The 21,441-nt window shown below is 39.7% G+C and overlaps 3 protein-coding genes across 11 annotated transcripts in view; 1 reads left to right on the forward strand and 2 right to left on the reverse strand.

Annotated features, from left to right (window-relative positions):
* Nucleotides 1-8,365, reverse strand: part of ttc7b (tetratricopeptide repeat domain 7B) — a 62,454-nt gene extending 54,089 nt beyond the window's left edge. Inside the window, exons 1-3 of the mRNA XM_084182325.1 lie at nt 8,210-8,365; nt 2,657-2,811; nt 1,300-1,468 (exon numbers count right to left, since the gene is read on the reverse strand). Coding sequence (XP_084038451.1) covers nt 1,300-1,468; nt 2,657-2,811; nt 8,210-8,330 — 445 coding nt within the window. The 5' untranslated portion in view covers nt 8,331-8,365. The remainder of the gene's footprint in view (nt 1-1,299; nt 1,469-2,656; nt 2,812-8,209) is intronic.
* Nucleotides 8,366-11,911: 3,546 nt separating this feature from the next.
* LOC311145932 (breast cancer metastasis-suppressor 1-like protein) lies at nt 11,912-15,151 on the reverse strand. Of its 7 annotated transcripts, XR_014614645.1 has the most exons (8): nt 14,792-15,151; nt 14,532-14,682; nt 14,324-14,414; nt 14,083-14,209; nt 13,466-13,917; nt 13,346-13,385; nt 12,967-13,080; nt 11,912-12,539 (listed from the first exon to the last, which is right to left on the reverse strand). XR_014614645.1 is itself a non-coding variant. In XM_084182328.1 (7 exons), the coding sequence occupies exons 3-7, from the start codon at nt 14,362-14,364 to the stop codon at nt 12,532-12,534; spliced, it is 318 nt and encodes a 105-aa protein (XP_084038454.1). In that variant the 5' UTR covers nt 14,365-14,414; nt 14,532-14,682; nt 14,792-15,151; the 3' UTR covers nt 11,912-12,531. The 7 variants fall into 7 exon arrangements, 3 of the variants coding, with proteins under 3 accessions (XP_084038454.1, XP_084038452.1, XP_084038453.1); XR_014614644.1 differs by having other exon boundaries at nt 13,346-13,771; XR_014614646.1 differs by having other exon boundaries at nt 13,358-13,917.
* Nucleotides 15,152-16,286: 1,135 nt separating this feature from the next.
* Nucleotides 16,287-21,441, forward strand: part of LOC311145882 (ral GTPase-activating protein subunit alpha-1-like) — a 98,732-nt gene continuing 93,577 nt past the window's right edge. For all 3 annotated transcript variants that reach the window (XR_014614640.1, XM_084182241.1, XM_084182240.1), the window contains exon 1: nt 16,287-16,659. Coding sequence is in view for 2 of the 3 variants with exons in the window: in XM_084182241.1 (XP_084038367.1) it covers nt 16,554-16,659 (106 nt within the window). In the remaining variant the exon portion in view is untranslated. The remainder of the gene's footprint in view (nt 16,660-21,441) is intronic.

Consider the following 21,441-nt stretch of genomic DNA (forward strand, 5'->3'; position numbering starts at 1 on the left):
AGATAAATAATGAAAATATTCGATGAAGATGTTGAATCCTCACTGCAGGAACAATAGGTAGTAGAGAGAGAGCCTCATTCTGCTCCAAAATATGATACAAGAAAACAGATTGAAGGTTATAAAAGCTAATGTCATGATACTTATATGGTATTATTAAAGATATTGATATAGGCCTACTGATTTGATTAAAGTGTTGACAATGGAGTAGTCAACTGCTGCTTTCTGTGTAGCAAAGCCCATGTTTAACACCTGCTTCATTCTTCAAATCATACCTGACTTTGTATAAAAATGGGGGTGCACAATCTGGCAGGGGTAAATTTTAAAACTATTTTCCTGCAATTCTATATAGTTTCAAAACAGGGAATCCATGTTTACTTGACAGAACACAACCTTTTTTCTTAGGTCTTTGCCACAGTAAACTAAATTGAAAGTGTAGACTAGATTTTGTTTTTGCCACAATAAATTAACTTGAAAGATTAGACTACTATTTCTAACTAGATTATTAATATACCGCCTTCCTTTTGTCAAAGTCCCACCCACAGTGATTGATTGACAGGTCTGAAACCCTACCAACTCTGTGACTCACAAACATACTGCCCCCTCCCCTGACAATGCCACGCACAGTGATTGATTAACAGGCCAAACTCTTAAAGGGATAGTTAAATTAAAAAAGAACACATTGGTTTTCCTGTGTCCACAGCAGCAGAGACAATGAAATACATAATTTGAACAACAAACATTGTGGCAATTCATATCTTGCAGTACAACTGTAAAAAGAAGACAGATTCAATGTTAAAAAGGGTTATCTTACTCAGAAAATAGTCCTGATCACATAGGCCTAGATGATAGCCAAAACAACTAACAGCACACTGAATTCATACATTGTCAGTAATTGTTATTGTAAAGTCGTTAAAGTATTCAATAATTTAGCGGTGTATTTCGGATGGAATCAAGGCATTAGAATGTACCAGAGGCCACCAAAATAGAGCACGTTCTGCAAAAAGAATCCACGCCCTGGCTGGCTCCTTTTTTTATTTGGCTGGCTACTCCATGTACTAATGGAAAACACTGGTTTGCAGTGTTTCCCTAACCATACCTCTGTTCCCCTGAAAAAAACAAAAAAAAGTGTCTAGATTTTGATTTGGAAAATACTTGCAGGGTTCTTCCTGCACAGGGTATTTTGGGGCGGGCCACCCAAAGGTTTTATCACGCCCACCACATATGCCTATTTTTTAGCCAGGAGAAACCTGGACTGGTTTAATGTGAAGGCATACTACAACTGGTACCCAAAGCTCTTACCTTTGGTAGCATATGCCTCGGCGATCATGGAGAGACGGTAGACAGGGGCTCCCACCAGCGCCAGCTCGTCCAGGGTCACTTTGCCATACTGGTTGATGGCTTCACTGTAGTCTCCCTCCACATAGGACAGCTTGGCCATTAACATACTGGCCTCTTGCATGTATTCCGGCTAAGCACAAAAGGTGAGAGAAGAGACAGATAGTGTGTAGCTAAATGTTGTTTTCTCCTGAACTCAAAGATGTGTAGCTAAATGTACATGTTTCAGAGAAAAAAAGAGGGCATAGAAGCTGCGTGAGGGAGTGATGCAGCGTTATGAGGTTATATCATTCAAAGGGGATTCTCTCAGTTTGGGAAAGCAGTGAGTGTAAAGCCAGATACTGATTAAACCAGTGTTACCTTTTACAGTATTAGAATACTGTCAGAAGTCTGGTAGTGCTGAGCGATTAACTGAAATTTCGGTTAGTTTTCATTTTTAAACAACTAATTGACCGACATCAGTTCAAATATTTCAATTCCATTTCGTTCATTTCTATTCTGTGAGCACAATGCACACATTGCACAGTTTCTCTAGATCCAGCTTGAACTGTGAGATGTAGTAGGGAGTTGTAGTTTCCAACAGGCCAATATTATACATAGTTTAACGCATAAAACCTGGTAAATAACTACAATGACCCGAATCCGCATAATTACGCATCTACTTGTCTGGTCTGTGTATTTTTTACGCCTGCTACGTTAGGTTAGTGTGAGGCAGACACAGAGAGGGAGAGAAGAATGCGCGATCATGGATACAGAGAGCACCTGTTGCTTCGCAAGGTATCTCTAACTGAAAATACATGATCTAAGTGATTAATAGTTGGTATTCAGGAGTCATAAATGTATGCCTTATTTACATAGAAGAACTACTAAAATAGTGATTTTGTCAGACAGCATAGGCAGCAGCTCTATAGAGATGAGATGACTTGGAATGAAATAATAAAGTTATCAAATAAAACAAATGCAATATACACAACAACTGAAATATCTTATTAAAGTAAAGTCATGTGAATAAATGATGGTTAATAAGTGATAAGCAGTAATGGGCAGTCACTACCATCATGGGACTTTTATTAATTGTTTTATTCTGCGTTGTCAAAGCGTTCAACCCAAATAATCGAAACCAAAGTCTAAAAACCGTGATTACTTTTTAGTAATCGAACCGAAACCGAACAGACCTCAAAAAGCACTAATCGCTCAGCACTAAAGACTGGACTACACTGTTATAAACACTGTTACAAGACTGAACTAGACTGAAAAGTGGACAGATGATGTATACTAATATAATGGCCATAGGTGAAGTCTACTGTGCTACATCAGCTACCTTGAGGTTCCCTCGGTCCAGGGCAGCGGTCAGGTGCTTGTGGACCTCCACCAGCCTGGGTCTTGGGCCCCTCGGGCTGGCCCCCTGCTTGATGGGGTTCTCCTTGATGTACTGCTGGAGCTTGGCCTCTCCCAGCAGCAGCTCCCCCAGGTCATCTGAAACACAGAGTTTAGACTATACATCCAGTATGCTTCATGACATGTAACATTAGACTACCCTCCAAGTTTAACAGGGTCGTGTGTCCAATAGGCACCAAATGTAAAGAAACGGACTGAAACAGGGAAGGACTACCTGACCTTGTCCAATGACAAACTTATTTTTGCTATGTTTTTCTATGATGTTCAATAATAAATATGACTTAGAACAGGCCACTGATTATTTACCAACTAGGCTAACTACCTGAGTCATATGTGGAATGACAACACACATCATGTTCCAATAATACATCACAGTGAAGACAGATCAGTCAACCCTGACTAACATGCAGATTCTCTAACAATCTGTACAATACTACAGCATCAGTATCCAGAAAAGTTGATAGGGGGGTCATTCTATGTCATTTCAGCAAGCCATGACACCCATCATCTCAGATTGTTCTGAAGTCTAATTTGATCTCTGAGAAATCAAGCTAATTGATTGCACCCAAATTGGCCATTTTAATTTATAGGTTTCACATAATATTCAACAAATATAGTACCCAATATCTAATTTGGACCAAACTTTTATTCCTATCATTGAGTAAAATGGTCAAAAGCTACCTAAGGGATAGTGACTAAAATGTTGTGACAACCCTAATAAAATAATATAATTATAAACCATTGCATGGCAGTCGTTTCTCAATAAAATTATTAGAAACATCTCTATATTTTTTATTGCTGGGCATAAAAAACTGTAAAAAGACCAGCAAATCCGCTCCAAGTGATTTTAATTTAGGAAATCTGTTCCAAAGCATTCCCAAGCATAATACAGAGCTACAGTTGAAGTCGGAAGTTTACATACACTTAGGTTGGAGTCATTAAAACTCGTTTTTCAACCACTCCACAAATGTCTTCTTAACAAACTATAGTTTTGGCAAGTCGGTTAGGACATCTACTTTGTGCATGACAAGTAATTTTTCCAACAATTGTTTACAGACAGATTATTTCACTTATAATTCACTGTATCACAATTCCAGTGGGTCAGAAGTTTACATACACTAAGTTGACTGTGCCTTTAAACAGCTTGGAAAATTCCAGAAAATGGATGTCATGGCTTTAGAAGCTTCTGATAGGCTAATTGACATCATTTGAGTCAATTGGAGGTGTACCTGTGGATGTATTTCAAGGCCTACCTTCAAACTCAGTGCCTCTTTGCTTGACATCATGGGAAAATCAAAAGAAATCAGCCAAGACCTCAGAAACAAATTGTAGACCTCCACAAGTCTGGTTCATCCTTGGGAGCAATTTCCAAATGCCTGAAGGTACCACGTTCATCTGTACAAACAATAGTACGCAAGTATAAACACCATGGGACCACGCAGCTGTCATACCGCTCAGGAAGGAGACGCGTTCTGTCTCTTAGAGATGAACGTACTTTGGTGCAAATCAATCCCAGAACAACAGCAAAGGACCTTGTGAAGATGCTGGAGGAAACAGGTACAAAAGTATCTATATCCACAGTAAAAAGAGTCCTATATCGACATAACCTGAAAGGCCACTCAGCAAGGAAGAAGCCACTGCTCCAAAACCGCCATTAAAAAACCAGACTACGGTTTGCAACTGCACATGGGGACAAAGATCGTACTTTTTGGAGAAATGTCCTCTGGTCTGATGAAACAAAAATAGAGCTGTTTGGCCATAATGACCATCGTTATGTTTGGAGGAAAAAGGGGGATGCTTACAAGCCGAAGAACAACATCCCAACCGTGAAGCACGGGGGTGGCAGCATCATGCTGTGGGGGTGCTTTGCTGCAGGAGGGACTGGTGCACTTCACAAAATAGATAGCATCATGAGGAAGGAAAATTATGTGGATATATTGAAGCAACATCTCAAGACATCAGTCGGGATCTTAAAGCTTGGTTGCAAATGGGTCTTCCAAATGGACAATGACCCCAAGCATACTTCCAAAGTTGTGGCAAAATGGCTTAAGGACAACAAAGTCAAGGTATTGGAGTGGCCATCACAAAGCCCTGACCTCAATCCTATAGAAAATGTGTGGGCAGAACTGAAAAGGCGTGTGCGAGCAAGGAGGCCTACAAAACCTGACTTAGTTACACCAGCTCTGTCAGGAGGAATGGGCCCAAATTCATCCAACTTATTGTGGAAGGCTACCCGAAACGTTTGACCCAAGTTAAACAATTTAAAGGCAATGCTACCAAATACTAATTGAGTGTGTGTAAACTTCTGACCCACTGGGAATGTGATGAAAGAAATAAAAGCTGAAAGAAATCTCTCTACTATTATTCTGACATTTCACATTCTTAAAATAAAGTGGTGATCCTAACTGACCTAAAACAGGGAATTTTTACTAGGATTAAATGTCAGGAATTGTGAAAAACTGAGTTTAAATGTATTTGGCTAAGGTGTATGTAAACTTCCGACTTCAACTGTATATGTGACCATATACAAACGTAAGCAATGCTTGAAATGATTATGTTTTAGTCAAATATCTGTTTGGGCTTATTGCAGTCAATTTGCAGTCTACAAATTTGTTGTAATTATGTTCCAGCCCCCTAACCATCCGCTCAAGAAAAAGAAAATCGGCCCGGGGCTGAATGTAGTTGATGATCCCTGCTATACAGTGTGTGTTTGGGACTTTTACCATTTGAAGACCATTAGAGACCATAACATTTAAACCATTAGAACTGCTATAGCTTAATGGTTAGCTTGTATGCAAGGAATGGTCTAACTTATCCAGACCTTTTTTTAAGGGAATAAACTACACACAGAGGGGTTGTTTCCTGGACACAAATTAAGCCTAAAAGAAGAGCAAACTGAACTGCTTTCATGGAGGACTGGCTTGAATTGTGAGCATGACCATACAATTTATTTTCATCATGAGCAAAAGCTATTGCTTTTCAACCCTACCCAAAGTTGCAAAGAAAATGTTGTGATCCATTTAATGAACACAAGAGACCAGTAAAATGGATGTGGTGGCAGTAGCATGAACAGTGGCATCTAGTGGGCATAACGTGGTACTTTCCCACTAATTTATGGTAAATAGTGCAAGCGACTTCAATGGCTAATTTCTCTGAACTGAACTTCTCTGAACACAGGGAATAAATTACAAAAGATGAAGAAGCAATACTACAAGCAGCATCTCCGTACTACTTGTCAGCCATAGAAAACTGATACTGTATACTGGTTCTTGGGGTAGGATTGGCATGGGGTGTGGGGGTTCAGTGGGTGGCTTTTGATAATTTTATTGGATTCCTCATGTTTTACTCATTATTAGGAGGAATTATGGTCCACATCGGATGTTAGGTACTATATTTATTGAAGATTATATGAATCTTATAAATTAAAATGGCCAATTTGGGGGCAATCAACTATCTCAAATTATATTTCAACAAAATAATGTTTCAGGAATGGTAATCTTATCTGTTTCTAACTACATAAACGATTTCAGAACAATCTGAGATGGTGGGGTCGAAATCCTCTCGCTTGTGCTTTTTGAGGTGGAATTACTCAGGGATAAGAGAGAATAGAGAGCAATAGTAATGGCGTCTTTTTGTAGGCACTAACTTCGCCATGGTTCGTTGGATAAAGCCATTGGGGAAATGAATGGAGTTTGTGTACTGTTTTGGGATAAATGCCGAAAATAAGGTCTGTGTTGAACCCAGGCTTAGGAGATCTTTTACGTTTTGTTCTATGAGATAATCTTCATCAGCAAACCTCACTTTTTGTGAATTTTGTAGCATTTATGTAATCAAATAAAAAAACAAAAAGTACATAAAGGATTCATAAAGGTCATGTTAACTGACTGATACTATATAATAGAACAAAACATATAAGATCTCCTAAGCCTGTGTTAACCTCACACCTTATTTTCGCAGTTTATCCCAAAACCCTATTCTTTCCCCATAGGAATGGCTGAACGAACCAGAAGTAACTCATTTCCGGTTATTAGGACTACAAGCTGACAAGCTCTATGTAGGGAGGACCAAAACTGCTGGCTGGGACTGGGTAGGCGAACTCTATCAGTCTCCTTGACGCAAAAAGACTACTCACTACACATTGAGAAGCCTGGTGTGGTGCAATGTTTGTAGGGCGAGAAACAGATTATAGGCGTAGGTTTGTACAACAAGATTAGTAGTATTAGTGTTATTCAATCCCTCAATGCCTCGCTTTGTTGGATATTAAGGTGACCCATAGGCTAATCCAGTTTGTTAGGCGTTTAACTGGCCCATTATGCATGACAGGAGAGTGTGACCCTCTGGTCTGACAAGGGTGTCAGTTTACATCAACAAAACATACATTAATTCCAAAATATGATATTTCAAGGTGAAGTCAGCAATATGACATCATCATACCACTTTTTGCCCCGTGTAGCTCAGTTGGTAGAGCATGGCGCTTCAAACGCCAGGGTTGTGGGTTCGTTTCCCACGAGGGGCCAGTATGAAAATGTATGCACTCACTAACTGTAAGTCGCTCTGGATAAGAGCATCTGCTAAAATGACTAAAATGGAAAATGATACCAGCTGAGTGATTTCCTGTTTACAGGGTTTCCACTAGTTACCACAGCCACAAAGTATATATCGTAAAATGTATGAAAAAAATAAATGTGCTTTTTTTTAAGGTTAGGGTTATGCATACGGTTAGCAGTGTGGTTACGGCTAGGTTTAAAATTAGATTTTATGAAGATACATTTTAGAAATCGGCGTGGTTAATGACTTTGTGGCTGTGGTAACTAGAGACGACCAACAAACACCAACAGATCCCAAATCTGCCAAGACTGCAAATATTTCTCACCTCTTTGAGGCATACTCATTGGCCAAAGATTTCAATTGAGTTTTTGTTGATTTCATTAAGTAGGAAGTCGCCCCACTGTGTATGATGATGTCATTGATATGCAGCCAGGAGTAGTCTACAAAGATTCTTAAAACTACTTTTATGGAGTCTACTGGTAAGATAGATAGCTAGCTAGCTCAGTAAAATATTTTAGAACACTATTTCCAGAGTGATAACGTTCAACCAGTATTCATAGTGCCGGGAACACTCTCTGCCCAAGTTTAGCTAGGCACACGGTAGCTAGGCTGGCTAGCCCTGGCTTAAATGACAGAAAACTGTCAAAACAGGAAATAGGAAGTGAGCGCGTATGCACACTCAAAGGAGCTTTGGGAATTCGCTAAATAGCTATAAACCATACCGGTGAGTTCAAGATCATTATTTCGTTTTTACAGACGACCTAGAAATGGCTGGCTAGCTGGAACCGACTCGCAATGGAAATTTCATTCACGTAGACGCGCTGACGTGGTTAAGAAAGCCCTTGGATTCTGCTCCCTGTCCAGGCCCCAAATCGCTGAATGAACGGCAGAGCAAAAGCAAATCACGAATCATAGACATATTTCTTACCGTTTGATATTAGTTTGGCAGACAGCTGCCGTACAAGCTCTGGTATCTTGTCCCATTGCCCTTCCGAACGGCATCGTTCTATCTCTGTCTCGAGTCGTGACCCAGACTTTCTCGCTGTCATCTTCAGACTCCGCTAAGAGACCAAAACACGACAGCTACGAATCATCAGCTGCGGCACGGGTTGGAAAAGTTCGTATTAGAAACAGCGACACCCACCGGTAGCTGTCACTCTTACATCTGTCAGATGTGGAACTGTCAATCTGTTTTTTATTCAGGTTTTATTTTCAAAAATGCATGTCAAGGATATATTCATAGCTATGTATTATTTCACCATGTTTACGTTTTGTTTAGCCAACTTTTCTAATGTTTACAATGTACAATCAGGCAATCATGATGAAATCGAAATACTTTAATATTTTTTTACATTTTTATTTATTTCATTTAACCTTTATCTAACTAGGCAAGTTAGTTAAGAACAAATTCTTATTTACAATGACGGCCTACACCAGCCAAACCCGGACGATGCTGGGCCAACTGGACCAATAATACCACACACATTTATATTGATACTTTATCCCAAAAGGCTTTAGGACAAGACGACTACTACATGCTGCAACCTTGCTTACAAACATATCCCTTCCAAGTCATTTTTAAGAAGAAAACAGTTCATTATTTTCCCACCAACATTCACATCAGTGAAGCTGCAACTTTTATCTATTGGAATCTCCCAACTACTACTACAGCTCTTTAGTAAAACCTGCTCAATATAAATGTTTTACTGCTGTAGAAATGTTTGCATAGACACTGACCTCAACAACTATACATGCCATGAGATTATGGAGAAGGTACGTGTAGAAAAATGATTTGCATTTCACTGGATCTTCTCAGAACATTGCTTGGGTTTTAAAAAATTCAGACAAAGTTTACAGAGAGCTTTCCCCTTTTTTTAAATATAAAAAATGCAGGCCCACTTTATTCTGTACATTAAAATAATGCTCCAGAGCTTTTGTATAATATGAGACAGTAGTTTTGAAAGTAGTTCTCATGAGCCAAAACAGGTCCCTGAAAATTGTGCACAATTGTGTTTTACGTCATCCATTTCATATGATATGTTACGAATTTGTAAGTGCTTAAAATCCCAGACTACATTTTTAAGACATAGTGGTTCTACTCTAGGCAACACACAGCATCTCAAAGTGCAGTATGAGTGTCATTAAAACAGACAGCAAGAAACAAATTAATACTAAATTGGAAGGTGTAAGACATTTAGCCAACTTAAAGATATACAGACAGTCATCTCAGGTACCCTACCAGTAATATAATAGGTGATTAAAAAATACAAAAAGTATAACTGGCAGAGACAGGTATGGCAAGAGGGAATAATGGATATTTGGCAAGGTTACAGTACATGGGAGGCTGATATACTGTAACATTCTATAGATCCAACAGTGTTGGTCCATTTACATTGTACATTTATCATATGGCTTTGAGCTACTGTTAAGGCAAACCTGTAGAAAAACATTTTCTCCATATCTGTTTTTATCTTGCCCACTAAAGATGGCATTGGAACATACAGTGAGCTCCAAAAGTATTCGAACTGTGACAATTTTTGTTGTTGTTTTAGCTCTGTACTCCAGCACTTTGGATTTTAAATTATACAATGACTGAGGTTAAAGTGCAGACTTTCAGCTTTAATTTAATTACGGATAGTCCTGAATGAATCGTGAATAATGATGAGTGAGAAAGTTAGACGCACAAATATCACCCCCCCACCCCCCCCAAAAAAATGCTAACCTCCAGTTACTGTCATGGTGAGAGGTTCACATGTATATTTGTGCATCTATCTTTCTCACTCATCATTCAAGACTATCTGTAATCATGGTAGCGTCAACATTAATGTAGAAGTGTTTAGAAACATTCTATTCTTATTTACAATAAAAGTGACTCCAAAATGACACAATACATGACTTACCATTAATTTCTGTCGGGCACAAAATAATCTGAAACATAACCAAAACAAACAGCAAATGCATCCAACTAGTTTGTTGGGTCTTGTTTGTTGGGTCAAGTTTGTAAAGACCCAAGCTTGATGTAATCATTGCGTGCTAGGAATATGGGACCAAATATTAAACTTTTGACTACTTTAATACACATACAGTGAGGGAAAAAAGTATTTGATCCCCTGCTGGTTTTGTACGTTTGCCCACTGACAAAGAAATGATCAGTCTATAATTTTTATGGTAGGTTTATTTGAACAGTGAGAGACAGAATAACAACAAAAAAGTCCAGAAAAACGCATGTCAAAAATGTTATAAATTGATTTGCATTTTAATGAGGGAAATAAGTATTTGACCCCTCTGCAAAACATGACTTAGTACTTGGTGGCAAAACCCTTGTTGGCAATCACAGAGGTCAGACATTTCTTGTAGTTGGCCACCAGGTTTGCACACATCTCAAGGGGGATTTTGTCCCACTCCTCTTTGCAGATCTTCTCCAAGTCATTAAGGTTTCGAGGCTGACGTTTGGCAACTCGAACCTTCAGCTCCCTCCACAGATTTTCTATGGGATTAAGGTCTGGAGACTGGCTAGGCCACTCCAGGACCTTAATGTGCTTCTTCTTGAGCCACTCCTTTGTTGCCTTGGCCGTGTGTTTTGGGTCATTGTCTTGCTGGAATACCCATCCACGACCCATTTTCAATGCCCTGGCTGAGGGAAGGAGGTTCTCGCCCAAGATTGGGTGGCCCCGTCCATCATCCCTTTGATGCGGTGAAGTTGTCCCGTCCCCTTAGCAGAAAAAACACCCCCAAAGCATAATGTTTCCACCTCCATGTTTGACGGTGGGGATGGTGTTCTTGGGGTCATAGGCAGCATTCCTCCTCCTCCAAACACGGCAAGTTGAGTTGATGCCAAAGAGCTCCATTTTGGTCTCATCTGACCACAACACTTTCACCCAGTTCTCCTCTGAATCATTCAGATGTTCATTGGCAAACTTCAGACGGGCATGTATATGTGCTTTCTTGAGCAGGGGGACCTTGTGGGCACTGCAGGATTTCAGTCCTTCACAGCGTAGTGTGTTACCAATTGTTTTCTTGGTGACTATGGTCCCAGCTGCCTTGAGATCATTGACAAGATCCTCCCGTGTAGTTCTAAGCTGATTCCTCACCGTTCTCATGATCATTGCAACTCCACGAGGTGAGATCTTGCATGGAGCCCCAGGCCGAGGGAGATTGACAGTTATTTTGCGTTTCTTCCATTTGCGAATAATCGCACCAACTGTTGTCACCTTCTCACCAAGCTGCTTGGCGATGGTCTTGTAGCCCATTCCAGCCTTGTGTAGGTCTACAATCTTGTCCCTGACATCCTTGGAGAGCTCTTTGGTCTTGGCCATGGTGGAGAGTTTGGAATCTGATTGATTGATTGCTTCTGTGGACAGGTGTCTTTTATACAGGTAACAAACTGAGATTAGGAGCAATCCCTTTAAGAGTGTGCTCCTAATCTCAGCTCATTACCTGTATAAAAGACACTTGGGAGCCAGAAATCTTTCTGATTGAGAGGGGGTTAAATACTTATTTCCCTCATTAAAATGCAAATCAATTTATAACATTTTTGACATGTGTTTTTCTGGATTTTTTTGTTGTTATTCTGTCTCTCACTGTTCAAATAAACCTACCATTAAAATTATAGACTGATCATTTCTTTGTCAGTGGGCAAACGTACAAAATCAGCAGGGGATCAAATACTTTTTTCCCTCCATGTAAGTGAATTTGTCCCAATACCTTTGGTCCCCTAAAATGAGGGGCTATGTACAAAAAGTGCTTTAATTTCTAAACGGTTCACCCAATATGGATGAAAATACCCTCAAATTAAATCTGACAGTCAGCATCTTAACCTCAGTCATTGTATCATTTCAAATCCAAAGTGCTGGAGTACAGAGCCAAAACAACAACAAATGTATCAGTCCCAATACTTTTGGAGCTCACTCTAATTATTTTTACACCTACAGACGTGACATGATACAATTAAGAGGACCCAAACCTATCTCTTCAAATTAACCCCCCCAAAAAGAGAGTATTTCATATAAATTGTCTTTTAAGTATAGATAACACGCCATTCAGACTTCCTTGTACTATAGAAAATATCAAACTGGGCAAAAGATGGCACCATGGGGGTCTTTGAAGAGCTTTGGAGAGGGACAAGGAGTGGTGCAAGTTGACCTGTGGAATTAGGAGTGTTTGATGGTGTATTTGCCTTTCTGGAGTTGAGATATGTACAGCTTAGATTTGCTGCTGTCAAGTCGTTTAAACCACACCTCGCCATGGTTATTATGGCACTGTGGACAGAGGGGGGAGGAGAAGATTAAAGGGATTTGCCAATTTATCTACTTCCCCATAGTCAGATGAAATCGTGGATACCATTTTTGTCTCTGCGTGCAGTTTGAAGTTGCTAACTAGCGTTAGCACAATGACGAAGTCTATAGTAACTTCTAACATGCTAGTACATACCATCGATTTTCAGTCATTGCGCTAACACTAGTTAGCATTGGCTCACGAAACTACCTCTAACTTCCTTCATACTGGATGCAGAGACAAATGGTATCCATGAGTTCATCTGACTGGGGAATTAGATAAAGGGCTTCATTGCCAAAATCCCGAAGTATCCAATGTTTTTGAAATTATGAAATGGTTAGACAAAGGACATAACAAAATAATACTTTGCATCACAAAAATAATACTTCCCCAGGATGTCGGCATCCTCACCTTTCTTGTCAATGCAAATCGTCTGTCCACGGCAGTACCATTCTCCATCATAAAACAACTTTCCCTCTTCTGATCGAGCATTATGCTGCTGCTTTTCATTCTTATTGGTGGAGACTGGAATATAATGTTTGGTGGAAACAAAAAAGAGTTGTTAGTCACAAAGTACACACTTCCAAGTTAGTGTAGTAACGTCTTATAACTTATCACTTATACTTGTTCATGTTAAATTGTGTTTATTTATGTATGATGCATTTATGATTTGGTTTAGAAAATCAAAAAGGCAGGAAGGGATGAGGGACAGGATCTCAGACAATAACAGAATAGAGTGATGACACATTACAGCACAATTATTTAATTCAAAAGAGAAGTTGAGTCTTACCATTAGTCTTACCTCTGTGAGGTCCAAAAGTAGCCACAGCCTGTAAGATATATATTTATTAAAATATGATCATAATCATCATAAATCCAAACCATGCTATGCATCTACGAGGCAAGGTACCTTTCTGATTGCTGTTCAGTCCTGGAGTTTATCCAAGTCTTTTAACATGTAGATAATATATGGTGGTACGAATGTTAAGTAAATTCTAGTATGTACAAGGAAGTGGTGTGGGGGGGACAAGTAAAAGTACACATGACAACAACAGACTAAGATTGTTCAAAAAACCATCTTGCATGCAAGACTAATTTCTGTTGAGACTTGAATGATGAAATAGGATGTCTGACACAACTGGCTTTTTATTTTTGTCTGGACTAAATGGATCTTTCCTCTTGTTCTTCCTTGACTGCAGCTCATCATTCCAGAGCTCTGTGTGAGAAAATAAGGGTCAATGAGGAGAGGGAAGATTAAGACATGGCACTTTCAGCTAATTTCCTGGACACAGACTAAACCTAATCCTGGACTAACAGGCAAGCTGTTTTTTACAGACACTTCACAGAGCCCCCAGTAGATCCCTGGGAAGGAAAATAATTTGTCAGTATACTGTTTATGCAATTTCCTTCGTCAACTTTTGCATGATAACTAGGAAACCTTTATTTCACTGGTGTTCAATGCCGCAGCAATTTGTGAAACCAGTTTAAGGCTACATAAATAATGTGATCCAAAGATTACAGTCTTACCCGCAACCTTTGTTCTGATCTGCATGTTCTCCTGCAGATTTGCCAGAGGTCCAGGTACTCCGAAGCCTTGCCTGCAATCACCTCCTGGAGTTTAGCATCCACCTGACTCAACCTATCCTTGTACAACCTGAACAGAAACAACATTGGTTACAATTGGTTAACCTTAGCTACACTCATCTGTTTGACACACTGATGGAATTTAGAACAATATTTATAAGTCCAATGTAAATCAGTGACTTACTGGTCTTTCAGGTCTCCAAATTGTTTCTCCAGATTTGTCATTTCATCAAGGCACTATATCCTTCTCCTTTCACAGTCCTCATCGTCCATCTCTACTATGCATGCATGATGTCCAATATACCAATGAAACACATTAGCTGCATTTATAACATGTGCAGTTATGCAAATCACTTGTAGCTTACAAACTGAGTTGGTAAAACTATTCTTACCCGAGCTATCCCCATCCTCTGACACGGACAAGCTCAGTGTCATCCTCGTCTGAACTGCTCCCATCTTGTTCGGGATAATCGACTTCCATCTCCTCGTACCGGTTACTCTCTTCCTTTTCTCGAGAATGTACCGGCATGTTGTCTTCCTTGCCTGGATTTTTATCAGAATTGTTGTATCAATGTCAGATAAAATGGGACCTAGCCATAACAATGCTAGCTAGTTCAAAACCTAATTAGTTCAAAACTTGAACTTACGTTACCTTTTAACTGGTAACAGAGTAATTTTCTTCAAACGTGTTACTTCCAACAAAAGATAGGTAGCTACAAATCGTTGTAAAAACTGTTAGCTAGCTAGCTAGAGAATAAAACCGACAAAACAGAACCACCTAAAATTAACGTTAGCTGATATTAACGCTAACTAGCTTTCGAAAACCACACCGGACAGGAGTACATCGGATGACATTAATGTCGGAGAAAAAAAAAAGAATCAAATGTGTCGCTTAATGAAAGATAAATAAGAAACAATATAGTTGTTTGTCCGATTTAATAATAGCGGTAAGCTTTGATGCGAACGCTAGCTAGACTTAGCCAGCAAGCGTCCAAGCTAAAAACAAACAATAAATGTGGTTCACCTGACACTGGGGGTCGTCACTGACTAGTTGCCACAAAGTCATAATTATGGTTAAACCCCGCCTATTTTTATTTATTTTTACAATTTATCTTCTTAAAACCTAACCTTAACCATAACCTTAACCACATTGCTAACCTTATGCCTAACCCTAAATTAAGATCAAAAAGGGAATTTTTTGTTTTCATACATTTTTACGGTGGCTGTGGTAACTAGTGACAATCGTTCTGGCGCGTGGTTGACGTAGTTTCGATGCTAGGGAATTGTAGTTTCTTTACAACTACTTCACCATGAAGTAATCGTACGAAAAGGGAGGAATCAAACTACGTTCTTCAAGGTTTGACAAAGCAGCACACCATCCCCACTGGACACCTCGTTAGACCATACAAATCAAATCAAGAAAAGTTGAGATGAGAAAATGGTCTCGAATTTTCAATTAATATGCTGATAATTCAAGCCTAAGTGAAACCTTATGTAAGTAAATATCTAGTTACACTACTTTCACTTTGCTAAATTAGCTTTCAGATCACCACTGAAATCACAACAGGGGAAAGCGATGTGGTTCATGGCGTCAGGTAATGTGCCGTTACCTGTCCAGTTCCAATCAAATCAGTGTATTTGAAGAAAGGGAGTCAGGGACCCTCTTCTATCCACACCCTAGTTACTGTTGCCTCCCCTGTCCAGCTTTTGGCACCGCTTTGGTCTCTCTTTCTCTCTCAAATTCAATATGCTTTAATGGCATGAATGACAAGGTCAATGTTGCCAAAACGAAGTGATACACATAAAAATATGAAAACAACAGCAATAACACACTCTCTCTCTCTGCCTCTTGTTAGATAGAACACAGACAGAAGGCTGACAGATCAGCATGATTTAAACACTTGAAGAAAAAGCCATCGATTCACTTTTCCATATAATGTGAAACTTTTGCTTTTTCATTGAGTGGTCTTTGAAATTAAAATTTCATATTGCTTTCTTGCTTGGGCAACATTATGCCATTTATACGGTTCTGACTGTAATGTACAATGTTTTAATGAATCAAACCAGCCACTACATTATTTGCCTACCAGATTGCGGAGTTGAATTGCTCTGATTTCCATTAGCTTGTTTTTCATATCTCAAGCTCCGCCATGTTTTGAGATTTTTGGGAGAGGTGTGTTGGTTGGGTTGCGGAGGGTAGAAACATTTTACATACGCCTTTTTCTGCAAAATGCACACCTCTCAACGATTTTTATCTATTTATATACATTTTATCGTCCATAAGACTGTTAGGTCGCAGTAACGTTACATCAAATGAAAACGGACCCACAGCTCACTTGTGGTTAGCTAACGTTTGAAGAAGATTATAAGGGGCTTGTACCCTCCTACACATTCTTTCGTCTCCTGCTTTCGGAATGTTTTCCAAAAAGCCTCATGGGGACGTCAAAAAATCTACACAGAAAGTATTGGATCCAAAAAAAGATGTGCTGACACGTCTGAAACACCTGCGGATCGTTAGTGGTAAGTCGAAATTAGACATTTTGTCGGCTAGCTAGCTAGGCTATACAATAGCTTGATACTACAGCTAAACCAAAGCTACCGAAGCGAGCTCGCGACTTTTATCTGTTGGTGCAGAGTAACTAACATACCTTGGTTTGTTACTACTCCATCATTGGACAGATTGGAAGCGTACAGTTGTAGCTAGCCATTATAGAATATGTTTTGTTGAATTGCTATGCTTGAAATGAATTTGGTGTGCTGAAATAATGTGTGGCAAACAATACAAGTGATGTCAAAGCAATATGGTTGCATACTGATTGTAATCAGTGGTTTAGGATGGTCCATATCTATTATATTCTGCAAAGAAATCGAGATGTCATCCATGTTTTGATATACAATCACATTTGTCAGCAGTCCTTTATTCCTGTCTTGCCACTTGCCTGCCTTATGCTCAATTTGTGGACTAAAGATGGGACATACAGTGCCTTCAGAAAGTATTCATACCCCTTGACTTATTCCACATTTTGTTGTTACAGCCTGAATTCAAAATTGATTAAATATGTTTTTCTCACCCATCTACACACAATACCCCATAACGCCAAAGTGAAAACATGTTTTTAGAAATGTTCAAACTTTCAATGGGATTCAAGTCTGGGCTTTGGTTGGGCCACTCAAGGACTTTCGTGTTCTTGTTATGAAGCCATTCCAGCGTTGCTTTGGCTGTATGCTTGGGGTCATTGTCCTGTTGGAACGTAAATCTTTGCCCCAGTCTAAGGTTGTTTGCATTCTGAAGCAGGTTCTCAAGGATTTGCCTGCATTTGCCTCCATTCATTGTTCCCTCTATCCTTACCAGTCTCCCAGTCCCTGCTGCTGAAAAGCATCCCCATAGCATGATGCTGCAACCACCATGTCTCACGGTAGGGATGGTGTTAGACGGTGATGCGATGTGCCTGGTTTTCTCCAGACGAGTTCCATTTTTGTTTCATCAGACCACAGAATAATTTGCCTTATGCTCGGTCTTTCATGTGCCTTTTTGCAAACTCAAGGCGTGCTGTCATGTGCCTTTTCTCAGGAGTGGCTTCCATCTGGCCACTGTCCCATAAAGCCCAGATTGGTGATGTGCTGTAGAGACTGTTGTCTGGCAGATTCTCCCATCTCAGCCAGGGAACTCTGTAGTTCTTTCAGAGTGGTCGTTAGGTTTTTGGTAACCTCCTTGACCAAGATTCTTCATGCCTGGTTGCTCAGTTTGGTTGGATGGCCAGCTCTAGGCAGAGTCTGTGTAGTTCCATATTTTTTCAATTTCCCAATGATGGAGACCACTGTGCTCTTGGAAACTTTCAACACTCTAGAAATGGTTTTATACCCTTACCCAGATATATGCCTCATTACAATTCTATCTCGGAGATCTACGGACAGGTTCTTGGACTTCATGGTATAGTTTCTGCTCTGACATGCACTGTCAACAGTGGGACCTTATATAGACAGGTGTGTTTCATTCTATACTGAACAAAAATATGAATGCAACATTCAACAATTTCAAAGATTTTACTGAGTTACAGTCAATTGAAATACATTCATTAGGCCCTAATCTATGGATTTCACAAACGATCCCGCAGGTGAAGAAGCCGGATGTGGAGGTCCTGGGCTGGCGTGGTTACTTACACGTGGTCTGAGGTTGTGATGCTGGTTGGACGTACTGCCAAATTCTCAAGGATGATCATAGGAAATTGGATGCACCTGAGCTCAATTTGGAGTGTCATAGCAAAAGGGTGTGAATACTTATGTAAATTAGATTTCTGTATTTTATTTTCAATAATTTGCACACAAAAAATGTCAAATAAGTTTTCGCTTTGTCATCATGGTGTATTGTGTGTAGATGGGTGAGACATTATTTTATTTAATCCATTTTGAGTTCAGGCTGTAACGCAACAAAATGTGGAATAAGTCAAGGGGTAGGAATACTTTATGAATGCACTGTATACTAGAACCAGATTGGAGATATCATCCAATTAATTGAGGGAGTTCATCAAAGAACTGACTGCACGACAGTCAGGCCAATAGGGGTCTGTTTGGAGGATGGTCTTGGCTCTGTCAGTGACGCTGGGTGGACCCTGTGAACAACAGCAAATTTAAACTGGGGCTTCCTTTGGGATTTGTCAGTAAAGTCAGTCAGAAGGTGTGTTCGAATACCCATACTAGCATACTGTATACTACATACTTAATGAGTGTATATACTACATACTATATACTATTAGTTCATTTTAGTATACTGTAAACTAACGGTATCCTTTCAGTTGAGCGTACTAGCGATTTGCCTGTCTACCGGAAGTTGATGCTGTTGCTATGCAACCCCTTGCTAGCTTGTTAGCATAACAAATTACTAGCTAGACATCTTATGACTTCGGGTGTGTTCGTAAATTCAATCTGAAGAGCCAGAGTGCGCTCTGGGCGTTCGTAAATTCAGAGCGTTGTCAGATTGTTCATTCGTAAATTCAGACCGTTCAGAGCGCACACTGCCCGCACTGGCCGAGGAGTAGGGTTGATCCGAGCGTTCTGACCTCAATGGCAGTCAAGCACCCAAGCTAACTGGCTGAAGTTGGCTAGCTTGGTCGCAAATGGGTCTTCCAAATGGACAATGACCCCAATCATACTTCCAAAGGTGTGCCAAAATGGCTTAAGGACAACAAAATCAAGGTATTGGAGTTGCCATCACAAAGCCCTGACATCAATCCTATTGAACATTTGTGGGCAGAACTGAAAAAGCGTGTGCGAGCAAGGAGGCCTACAAACCTGACTCAGTTACACCAGCTCTGTCAGGAGGAATGGGCCAAAATTCACCCAACTTATTGTGGGAAGCTTGTGGAAGGCTACCTGAAACGTTTGACCAAAGTTAAACAATTTAAGGCAATGCTACCGAATACTAATTGAGTGTATGTAAACTTCTGACCCGCTGGGAATGTGATGAAAGAAATAAAAGCTGAATAAATCATTCTCTCTACTATTATTCTGACATTTCACATTCTTAAAATAAAGTGGTGATCCTAACTGACCTAAAACAGGGAATTTTTACTAGGATTAAATGTCAGGAATTGTGAAAAACCGAGTTTAAATGTATTTGGCTAAGGTGTATGTAAACTTCCGACTTCAACTGTAGTTAATATACTGTTAATATACTGTAATATACAGTTCGATGTGTTAGTAGCCAACTAACGTTAGGTAGCTAGCTAACACCTGTGCATACTGCTGTAATGATATACGGTTCATAAGGATAGCGTAACTAACAAATTGTCAGCCAACATAACGTGTAACTTATTTGAAAAGTCATTACTTTATTAAATTTCTCAATTTTCTTAACGTTTGTCATAATTAGTTAAAGCAATGAATTTGTATCCGCTCTCGTCGTACTTTGGCTGCATATTTTCCACAATTTTCTTCAAATCTGAAAAAGTTGTGAATCCACGCCCATTATCTGAAGAATTGTATTATGCTTGTATACTTCGTATTTTTGCGAATGTAGTATGACATCCGGGAACTTTTGGCATACTAACTATATCCATACTTTGACCAATAAGCATACTACATACTCCATTTACGTCACAAATAGTAGGATTAGTGCTATTAGTATGAGTATTCGAACACAGCTCTAGAGAGTGCAGAGTCCTACTGGACAATTCCGCGGTAAGCGTGATGCTGCAACTTCACTTTAAAATGTATGTCAAACAAAAACTAATTATTACAAAGTTAAACAAACCATACAGCTCTATGCACAAGGACTACTATTTCCACAGAACATTTTACTAAAACACATTTACTTGAAGAACAGTGCAAATCAAAAGTTTAGTTACAGAATGACAGTTTGCAAATGACGGCACCAACAGCACAATCATTGTTTTTTGTTTGGCATACATTTTAAAGTGAAAAGTCTGAGTCTCAGAATCACTCTGTTATCGTGGAATTGCTATACTGTATTCCCAAAGGGTCCTGAGTTTAAAGCCACAAGCCCCCTTGTTGCATGGTCTGTTCCAAGGCTTTTCTAATATGATCTTGAGAGGAAATGGAATAGATGGTTGAATGTTGGTTGAAAAATATGAAAGCTTCATGGCATTGTGACTTGTGAGTGAAATATTGCCGTTCCATCTCATGAACCCATTTCCTCTATTGTGTTCAATGCAGTTACCAGGTTTCCTGTTTCCATTGTCCCCCAGTACAGCAACTACTGTGGGAGCACAGACTGTCATCATGTCATTGTGCTGCTGTGCCAATAGCAGAGGTTGGAGAGGCATGTGTGTGCTGCTGAGAGACAGCAGAGCCACATACTGTGTTATAATGTAATGTGTTTAAATGAGATGTTAGGCCTAGCATTTCGTATTATTGGTTGTTGCTGAATGAAGAAAACAACATTGTCGAGACTAATTAATGTAAAACTATAGTTTAATATCACAACTGTAGTAGCTAGCAAAAATATGCTAATTTTGACAGTCTAAAGACATGACTTGAGTGCTGTGCTTTAGCTAGGTAACTGTAAAAGCACATTTTATTTCAAAAGTAGAAGTATTGTTCCCTGGTTTTTAGTGCTGCACACAGTGTACACCTAGAGTGGCTTTAGTTTGCCAAGGAGGAGAGAGTAGGCTAGGAACTGCACTCTGTGGAAAGTGGATGGGTGTGCCCTGACCCGCTCACTATCCATGGGGAATTTCAGGCCCAGATAAGAATAAAACAATCATGTTGAGGATATAGGCTAGGCCTAATGGAGAGAAGTGTGGCTACCTGACCATAATGGCAGCTGATCAACAGAGGACAAGC

The sequence above is a fragment of the Coregonus lavaretus genome (assembly GCF_964263955.1).
Source record: "Coregonus lavaretus genome assembly, chromosome: 18".
In the NCBI taxonomy this organism is placed as follows: domain Eukaryota; kingdom Metazoa; phylum Chordata; class Actinopteri; order Salmoniformes; family Salmonidae; genus Coregonus; species Coregonus lavaretus.